This window comes from Cyclospora cayetanensis, unplaced genomic scaffold (assembly GCF_002999335.1).
Source record: "Cyclospora cayetanensis isolate NF1_C8 unplaced genomic scaffold, CcayRef3 CcayRef3_contig_1, whole genome shotgun sequence".
In the NCBI taxonomy this organism is placed as follows: domain Eukaryota; phylum Apicomplexa; class Conoidasida; order Eucoccidiorida; family Eimeriidae; genus Cyclospora; species Cyclospora cayetanensis.
The window spans coordinates 213793-224006 of record NW_020312036.1 but is presented as its reverse complement, the minus strand read 5'-3'; the positions used below and the strand labels follow the sequence as shown (position 1 = coordinate 224006).

Here is a 10214-nt window from a genome sequence, read left to right as displayed (position 1 = left end):
CATTAATGCCACTGTACCAGCTGTGAAGCTACTGCGTCCACATCAGCATGCAGGCCAGGCAGTGCAGCCACAGGAGGCGTTGTGCCACGATTAACTCGGATCTCCAGAAGTTTTTTCCGGTCTTTTGCCAACAATTCAAAATTTCGAACTGCCAAATACCCTTATAACAAACAGACGAATGCTCTATGAAAGTTTGACATCCCATGGCTTCCATAGCGAGTGGATGACTGTGGCACAATGCTTCGAACCATGTAATGCTATCTGCCGCACCGCATCCTCCAAGGTCTTCAACAGAGACACTTTACTGCAGATTCACTACGAACTTAAGAGAACAAAATAAAGTGTATTTTCAGAAGACTTCTGGCGTTCCTCTACCCGGGTTTTTTAGTTTCCACATAGGGAGAGAGGGACAGCGAGGTTGGACGAAGCTTCGGCCTCCTAGCACTCAAGCATTTACAACTAGGTGCACGCAGCATCTGCCACACCCGCACTCAACATTGATTGCCGCCGTTCTGTGTATATCTCCATATGAGGTCTCTGCTGGGAGACACTTTACTCCGGAGTCGATACAAGATCAATAGGTTAATAAGCGTTTTCCAAAAGAGCTTGCTCCCTACCCGTTCCTACCCCTCGAAGTTTTCGACCTGAACGGGGAGGAAGAGGTAAGAAGCCTATTACAACGCTGTCAAAGCACAAAGTGGATAGCTGCACATTTCATCTAGGGCACACAGACATAACATTGAGTCTTTTATGGAGCCAAACACCCTCTGCAATCAATACAATGCGGTAACGGGCAAGCCAACTAGTCATTGTTTTACTGATTCTTGATGAATACGATATGAATGGTTGAGAGTTTCTTGGCGTAACTTAGCGAGCCGCATCAATGTTCTTTCATATTTTGTGTACCTGTACCTTCACGCGGCTGCATCGCTGTCGTATGGATCTGCCGAGGGTAAGGATATTATGGCAGCAACATTATTGGGGAAATCAAATAGAATAAAGCTGACCAAATCGATAACAGTCATTTATTTTGAGGAAATCATGCACGTACTGCGTCCAGTTCTCCGTGGTTCCTCTACTTTTATGATAAGCGGCCTGCCTGCCTCATGCGTTTGGCGAGAAATGAGCACTAGGAAGGTTTTGAGAACCTCTACACAAAATAATATATATGAAATCAGTTGAAGTTATATCGAGCACTCATGTATATATTACGAGGAGTGATACCTGAAGGCATCTTTTTAGAGTAATTACGCTGAGTAATGCAGAGCCATTGGCCTCTCACTGTCCGGTCCGGTTTGACGTTTTCCAAGAATTCCTTTTTGTTCCAGTATCCTGTTGGGTTTAGGATGAAATTGAGCAAAAGATATATATAAATTTAGCATTTTCACTGTTTGTTTCAGCCAAGAAGAGCTATAATATTATTGTGAGGGCCCCTTTGTGCAGGGGGGCGTTCGGGGACTCGCTGGGGTGCCGTCGGCAGCGGTGCATCTGAAAGTGTGCTCAGCATTCTCTGGGCCATTGTAGAACCTTCTGTGTAGTTTTAGAGTGTATGCACACCTTAAGGTCTAGGCGGTTACACTTTGGAGCCTCTCAGCGAGGCAGAAGGAAGGGACGGGTCTCCTGACCAAGCCGCGGGCAGGAGGCAGACACAACGGCACTAAAAATGCAGTTGCCTTGCCTTCTTTTTGCCTTGATTTTCCCCGTGTTAATACACCGGGTCGAATCAGGCAGATGGAGCAGCAAGACAAACTCTCTTCTCTCCCCAGACTACCTTTCAGCCTTGGGCGCCCAAGAGGCGGCCAAGCGAGCTAGCAGCAGTCATAAGGCGACAGCAAAACTCAGGGAGGAGACTCTTGCAGCACATTCCTTGGTGCAACAGTGGGTGGAGAAGCACCACAGGGTCGCCACTGCCAAAGGCACTATCCCTCAGTTGGGGGTTCATCCTGAACACGAGTGGGACTACAAAGAACACGGGGCTGATTGGAACCAAGGAAAATGTAAAACGGGTACAAGGCAGTCTCCTGTTGACTTGCATATCGAGGGTCTGGAGGAGCCTTCGCAGAAGAACATGATGCAGCTGTACATGGGTGCATTCTCTGGAGGTCAAGGGTCCCCTCGTCCCAGCAGGCTGTGGAAAAAGGGTGACTTTTTCTACACGTATCCTAGCCAGCTTAGTAATGTACTGCTGTATCGAACGGAAAAGGTGTTTCAACTACGCTCTTCTGGAAAAGGCTTCGTCCCCCTTGGTGCCTTGTTTGGGTCTGACACAACAGAGATGTTTGTAGCACATCAGATCTTGTTTCACTCTCCCAGTGAGCACACCTTTCAAGGTGAAGCGAACAGAAGAGAAATAGAAATGCAAATATGGCACTACTCAAATGATCTACTCTCCATGGAGGCTAGCAAGAGCGTCAACCTCACCACGCTCCCGTACATGGGACTTTTTGCTCAAAGCAGTGTGAACCTGCCGGAAGTAGAGAGCGTAATACTTGAAAACAACAGAAGCGGAAAGGACCCTGAACTGCCTTCTTCCCACTGGAGGGTGATCTCTCTCACTTTCATGAGTGAAGAGCTAGACCAAGCCAGCCTTGAAGAACTTAGGGGACTTCCTTCGGAAAGGCTGTTGAGATCCCTGCTCATGGCAGAGGGACAAAGCAATGAAAGTAATGGTAGGCAAGAAAAGAGAGGAAACCAGATGAGGAAGAAATTCTCAGTAGTCATTGGATCCATAGTCGTAGGGGTATCTTTTGCCATGCCGGCAAGTTCGTAATCATCACATTTCTCTTCTGGGTATTCCGTTTGCTGCCTCACCGAAATGACCTATGAATTTCCCCAGCTTTACTTGAAAAGGCTGCGGCAGTGGCTGCTGCCAAGCGTCTTTGTTGAATTTTCTCATCCATTGTGCTTATTCTCAGGCGACTCAGTGCTACTTGAACTACCCCACACCTTGAACCTGCAATCCTTGATGATGATGCTGCAGCTAACAAATGAGGAGTTCTTTGCTTATGATGGAAGCCACACAATGCCTGGGTGCGAGGAGAACGTGCGATGGTATGTTGCTAGGCAACCGCTGCCCGTGGCAACTGACACCATGCTGCGTTTCTACAAAATGCTAAACCCTAAGAGTATGAAGTCAGTTAAGGAAAAGGATGGCAACTTTAGGCAGCTCCAGAATGTAGAAGGTAACATGCACAACGACGGCAACGTCTTCCTTGTACAAGGGTTCCCCCTGCAAGTGCTTATTGCCGACAGCCTTGGATTTATCAATATGTCAGACCCAGCGGAAATTAGCGCCAGCTCGTTTGAAGGCTGGTTTCAGGAAAGCCATGCAACGCTGTCTGTGCCCGCGTGGACTGTTTTTTGGGCTGTTGGCGTGCTGGCTCTTGTGACTGCAATACGATAGACGCGAAATGAAATGCCTACAGAATACAAGGCGTGGTGCCACTAGTACATATTTAGGATTGACTTTCTCTACCCCGTTTGAGGAGATAGAGAGAAAAATGCCAACTTGTCTCTGGGCATTCAATGCGTTTTAAGGCACTCATAATCTTATAACTTCAGCGTCTCAAAGCAGCATGTGGCTAGCTGTTTTAAATGGAAGGCAAACAGCCACCTAAGGCAAATAGTTGAGGAAATATAGTAGGGAAAGTAGCATCAAACAACATACAACTACATGAGCAATGTATATCCAACACTTGGTAATCTTTTGACTATGTAAGCGACATTGCAAGGTGAGGCAAACAAGCAGAAGGCTTCTTTGAGAACTGCTGCTGCGCTACGAAGATATGCAATTAGTAATTGGGGCATGTGCTCAGCTATAAAAAGGAAAGGGGAACACAGCACGGATGTTTTTTGTGCACTGTGGCTGTACGATTAATAATTCATTATCTAGTTTTGGGTGAGGCAAGCTTTTGGGGGAAGGCAAAATGCAGTGTACATCCTGCTGCTTTTGTTATTTCGTGCTCGGGGATCCACTCGGTCTCCTCCCATAGGCGCTGTGGATAGACCGAATCAGCCTACAGGGGTGTGGCTGAAGCGGCATCAGTAAATTGCTTTCTTGTTGGCACATGATAAGTCTGCATTTTTTAGTCCCCCTGAGGTGCTGCATGGTGGTGCTTCTTCTATGGAAGGACAGTTCTTAACATCAGCGTAGCACGAGCCAGTGTGACGCTGCAGTTATCTACTGTCAACCTTAGCAAGTTGCTTTGTGCATATCATTTGTCGTGTAGTTGCATTATAGATCCAGATTTAGTATCAGCCCATACACATAATATTGCATTGGCGACACGCATTCCGTCCCTGCACAAACATCAAGTTGGGTACACGCATAAGTTTGCGCTGATAAGCATTTAAACGTATAGCTGTGGATGCCCTTGCTATGTAGGACTCCGTGCATGCTTTCTTGGGTGCATTTAAGGCTGTTCGTTTTCTTATTTTATGCAATACATCGATGCACATGCAATCGCAAGCACACGTGCTTCTTTCTTGCAGCTATCAACGTAAACGATTGAATTCCTTACATCAGCGCCCACTCTGAGCAATGAATTGGAGTTTGTGCTTCTCTTTGTTGATATTGCCTAAAGGCACAAACCTAGAGGGCGCGGTTCCCACGCGTACTGGGCATAAATAGTTTGTAACTGCATCCCACTTGTGTAAGCCCTCGCCTCTAAATTTCGTGCGTAGATGACCAGGCAGTACGCAAACAGGTGCCCAACTATGGCGACTAGCTGCTACATGGCACAAGCAGACTCCAATTAGATGCCCGGAACTGAAATCCCGTTCGGTTTCTTTCTTGGATGCCTGTAGTGGGAAGTCTGCATAGCCTAGGGCCTCTCACAGCCAAGTTACGCCTGTCTGAAAAACCTAAGCGGACATCCGAAAAGTCCATACGACGTTACAATCAGCAAAGCACCCCTTGCTACGCAACAAACTGCAGCTTTTAAACAAATCACAAAGGGGTTCTTAGTCCGCCAGTTGTGTCCGCCAAGGGAGGCAAAATGGTATTAAACCTTTGCAGGACGTGGGACCCCACATTTGACCCCTTCAGGAAGATCTTTCCAGGATATGGCAGATATTGTGTAAGAAGCAGCTGTAGACTGAGGCGCTCCGAAGCAGAAAAAATATGGAGGGAATTGACTCCCTTGATAGCCAAAAAACGAGCGCTCTGGATGTCGAGCGGGGGAATTAGGGCAAAATACTGGCCCAAAAACGACAGAAAGTTAGCTGACAAGCTCTCCAGTAGGATGGCTGCCATGTGGACGGTAAAAACAAGAAATAAGGAGGCTCATGAATGCCGTACCAATCATCTATCGCCTTTCCAGCTGCTCTTACTTCCACTCACGAAACCCATAAAAAGCCTGGAGCGTGCTCTGGTGTAGATAGAAACACGTGCTTACTGAATGAAGGACCAAGCAACGGGGTCAGGAATAACGGCCAATGGGCATACAACAGCTACTACAAAGACTGCTGCTGCAGCGATATGGCTGGCTGTACCGAGCAGAGGATAGTAAGCCAGTTGCCGTTCCTGCAAACAGTCACTGCTGTCTTTTCAGACAGAGTTCTTGTCGCTGGTGCTATTCCAGTGTTTTAGCAATGCAAAGCAACACTGTACCGCTCGTCCCTGCCTACTCGGCAGCTACGGATAATTCATTGTCAACTCTTCTTAAAAGTGCATGCGGTTCAAACATTCCACTTCTTAGACGGCCGTCGGTTGTGTACCTTTCAACTCCAGTTCCCGCTGTTGCTTTTCCTTCTTCGCATTAGCTTTCTGTTCTTTCCTCTCTTGTGCTAGCCTCTTTTTCTCCTCCGCTTCCTGCCTGGCCACTTCCCTGGCGGCCTGAGGCCAGAATGGGTGCGGGTTAGCACGCTTTTTGCACAATAGCACCAGTAACACTGCGTAATTGATGCCGCAAAGCATCAGCATGATTAGACAAGGATAATAGTACACTGAGTGGAAAACATCTACCACCAGCTTTTGCATGGGGATTTTGAGTAGCGACAAGAAACCTGCTATCAGGTGAATCGTCCCTACGATCTTCCCAAAGTGCGACGACGAGAATGTATCAGACACAAAGCAGTAGCTCTGGGAGCTGTAGAACGACACATAACAGATATAAAGGAGAGCCGAGAAATATGCCGTCGGTAAAGCCGGTATCATGCTGAACCCGTAAGCTAGAGCAATACATGTATTCAAGAAAAACAAGATTGGCATAATGCCTACCATGTCCACCACCTTGCCTATGACCTGCAACAAAAACGCACACGTGCCATATTCAACACAGGTCATAATATGATCCTACATCATGGCCAAAGTGAAGCCCAACTCCTAAAACTCGACAAACGATATTCAAAGGGCATGAATGCATCGTGCAATTGAGAGCAGCCGCTAAGCGGTGCGGCACAGCAATAATTCCCTCTGCACAGTCCTGTCGAAGCTCCAAACCCTTTGAATCACCAACTTACAATGCAGGGGAAGAGGGAGAAAGGCAATGCAGCCCCCATAAAGTCATTGACCTGCTTTCCAAGAAGATTTTCTGCTGCCGTGGTAAAGAATGCGTACATGATGGCCTTAAGGATAGAGTAGACAACGATGCATATGGCATACGAAGAGATAAACTGCCTGACGAAAGACACAGGCCTCTCCTCTTTCGTCTCCGCTAGTTGATTCAGCGTCTCTGCATTTCCGGCTCCTCCTCTTTCTACGCTCATTCTGGTGGCTTGGTAGATTGCTGGAACGTCTTCCACTTGTTCTGCGTTGACCGGGGCAGCCTCTGTCCTCTGCCGTTCGTCATCGCCGTTCACCTCTTTCTTTTCTGTTCCCGCTGTTTCAGATGGTGTGAGAGTTTTCTTCCGCAGGCCGCTCCGTAAAGGCCCCGGCCTAGGAACCTCCAGAAAGTGCTTGCCTCGCCGCCCAGGCTCCGAAACTGACCCTCCCGAGTGTCCATCATGAGCATGCAGCGGCCACTGTCCCTCATGAAAGCTGCTGAAACTGTCCCGCCAAGCGTGAGCTTCAATAGAGGCGAAGGAATCATTGACTCGCTGGATGGGATGGTGGTACGCTCCTCCCTCTTCGATTTCCGTGAACTCATTCCACGGCTTGAAATGTTTGTAAGGCACTAAAACAAATGCTAATATGAGGCACAAACCTGAGGAGAGTCATAGACAAGAAACTTACAGAGAGCCTACTCTGGCCCCGCATTGCACGAGCAGCCTTCCAATTCACAGGAGAGAGACACGATCCAAGCGACACTGATAGACCCACATAACTGCCCCTGTTATTTGACATGTACACATCTGCTGGTTGTCTGGAATAAAGTCCCCTATGACGGACAGCATCAAAAACGTCGAGGCCAAAGGAGCCATAAAGAGTGAGAGCACAGAGACGCAGGATGGAAAAAGGACTCGAAGTACATGTAGCAAAGACTCTTGCGGGAAAGCAGGTGACAGAAGACGGAGCGCAATGCACGCATGCATGCAGACTATTCACGGGGCAAAGACGGCACGTACCAGGACCTAGGGCGGCATATCCCAGGCAAACATTCCTCAAGCTAATGTCAGCATAGCCAGCTTCAATCTTGTCCAGAATCGTCGGCACGGCAAAACTTGCACTCTTCGAGGCCCCCAAGATCGCCACAATGAGCCTGAGCAAGGCATCAACAAACATGCAAAAGCCAAACAAGGTATCTGGGGGAAGAAAGGCTGCAAACATGTAGGAATACACGAGAGAAACCGCTCCAGCTCGGACGCCTTCTTCAGGCTCGTGTGCAAGTGTACGTGTTGGTAAGCGCACCCTTCATGCCCCGGAAAGAGATTGGCGGCAGAGAGCAGCGGGAGGTATCCAATATCGGAGCCGATTCCCATGAAAATAAATGCTGCATAGTACGTCTGCGACGACTCTGACCCAAAAGCCAGCAGGATCCATGCTAGCGCGTTCATTACCTGCCCTATGGTTGCAGTGATACGGGGTCCTAGGTAGTCGAGGAGCAGTCCAGCAGCCAGTGAAAAGGAGAAGGCAAATGCCAGGCAGGTTACAAAGATATTGCCCACTGCTGAGTTTTGTTCCTCACATATGTACCGTTTGCCCCCATTGATATCCAGTCGCATATCCGGCTTGCCGTCTGCTAAGTAAGAATCACATAGCCACGAATATGCGTTGGACCTGAAAAGCAGGTTTGAAAGGTTAGGCCATGCAAAATAGACCCGAGCCGTCAAAAAGGCGTAAATTACATAAACCACTAGCAGGAAATAACGACCAACTCCGCATGGCTTAGGCTGTGCTTTTGCCTCCAAAACAGCCGGAGTGTTTTCCACATGGTCAACTGCACCCGCAAGGACACGACTGAAAAACCCACACACTCCCTTTTCACTGTGGTCAGGAGGTCCCAAGCTGCTGGCTCCGCCACTCACTCGGCCTGGCAGTTTAATCGCAGGAGCTGGCATTGCGCCTGACACGGCGGGCACTGCTGCTTCGGGCGGCTAGGGGGGGGAAAGAGGTGATACCAGATAGTTCGGCACATAAGGCAAAAGCCGCATGCAACAAACCACGAGACAAAGCAAAAAGAGCACTAGTAAAGAAAACCCCAACCACAGCTGGTGGTTTGCCGACGCAGTTCTTCTCGAAGTATACAGCCTGCGAGTTCGCTAGCACGCAAACGTTATCAATAATAGGTTTACTGATTAAAATAGCCAACCAAAGGTCCTGCGCTTTTGGCCAGAAGCCCAAGGGCAACAGGTCTCTGCGATTTGTTGCCGGTGGCACCGGGCAAGGAGAGGGCGCTGAGATATTCCTCTGGGGGTCGCTGCTGGCTGTGCGATGTGGCAGTAAGTCAAAACTTCAGTTCCTCACTTTTCCTACCACAAACATCTGATAATGGAGAGAAGCACTTCCGTTCTTCGCACCAAGCATCAAAAGGCTCCTGGCGTGTAGTGGGGCTGTCGTTGCTGCGGCATGCTAGAACACGCTTCGCCGCCGTGTACATCCAGCAAAACGCGCGAGACAAAAGGAGAACAAGGAGAACAGGAAACACTCTGACTTCATCAGATTTTAATGCCTTGAAAGAAGAGTAGACATTACCCATCTGTTTTTGGCCCACTCAGCGCTCCCTCTGCTCGCTCCCCTGCTGGCGTAGAGTTGCCTCGTCCTGCTTTGTGTTTAGTGTACTTTCATACATCGTTGCCATAAATCACCGTTTTAACTTGTTCAGTAAAATAGCGGGAATTTGGGACATGTTAGGGGCTGCAATCTTCCTGCCCAAGTTGTCTTCGCCCCCGTGCAGCCGAGTAGCTTTGTGCAGCACTCCCCTGTAGTGCTCTTCTGACAGCACCAGCAAGCTAATTGCAAAGAATTCCTAGATCAAAGTGCGTAAGCTGCAATGTTTCGAGCGATACTTGACATTTACTCGGAAGTGCAAAGGTAGAGCTGTTGCCAGCTCCTCTGAAGCAGCTAGCGCAGAAAATGCAACGAAGCACCATGAGCGCCCCATAAGGAGATCCGTACCATGTACACCCAGTTGAACGTTGAGCAAGGGCTATCATCTGTTCCGTCCCAAGAGCACACCCCTCCATTTCGTCACATATGCTTTCTGCATGGAGCTCAGACGGTGTAGCAGGCTAAGCTACACTAAAAAGTCCTAGAATGCCAGTTTTATTCAACTCAGAATTAACAGATCATCGACTAATTGGTTTGTCCCATGTCTAGGTTTCTCAATAGAAATCAGTGTTTTAGCTTTCTCATGTTTGACAGCTTGCGGTCGAGCAGATGGCTGTCTATATGGATGTGTTAAGGTTTGAGTGAAGGCCTGAAGCGTAGTATCCATACAGGTACACGAGTTCCTCTATGTAAATAGAATCAAGACCTACATGCTTTACGTCCAGTAAACGTATCGCTGGATCATTCAATTCTCTGCGGCTGGGAGACAGAAGCGAGGTGATTCTCCACTGAGGTGATCAATTTTTGTGTACTTGCCCATCCTTACTGGCGTGATGCTTTGGTAGCTACTTGACGAACCCATGGATATTTTATCGGCTGACAAGTTATGGCATTCCACCAGCTGTTGGGTTCCTGCGTTCTGATCAGCCTGCAGTATGGCCTCCACCACCCCAACACGCGTTGTGCCACCGCCAACTTTTATCGCCCGAGGGCTTTCCCCTAGACTCTTGCCTGCGAATGCCACACTAAATGATCGATCAAATCCACCTAAGACTGTAGGAAGACT

At 48.5% G+C, this 10214-nt stretch overlaps 2 protein-coding genes across 2 annotated transcripts; one reads left to right on the top strand and one right to left on the bottom strand.

The window, feature by feature from the left end:
• The first annotated feature begins 1663 nt into the window (after positions 1-1663).
• Positions 1664-3403, top strand: LOC34618811. Its single transcript, XM_026336333.1, has 2 exons — positions 1664-2669; positions 2916-3403. Exons 1-2 carry the CDS (start codon positions 1664-1666, stop codon positions 3401-3403), a joined length of 1494 nt encoding a protein of 497 aa, XP_026192118.1.
• Positions 3404-5695: 2292 nt separating this feature from the next.
• On the bottom strand, positions 5696-8439 carry LOC34618810. Its single transcript, XM_026336324.1, has 5 exons — positions 7790-8439; positions 7507-7640; positions 6463-7145; positions 6165-6244; positions 5696-6089 (listed from the first exon to the last, which is right to left on the bottom strand). Exons 1-5 carry the CDS (start codon positions 8437-8439, stop codon positions 5696-5698), a joined length of 1941 nt encoding a protein of 646 aa, XP_026192109.1.
• Positions 8440-10214: the final 1775 nt, after the last annotated feature.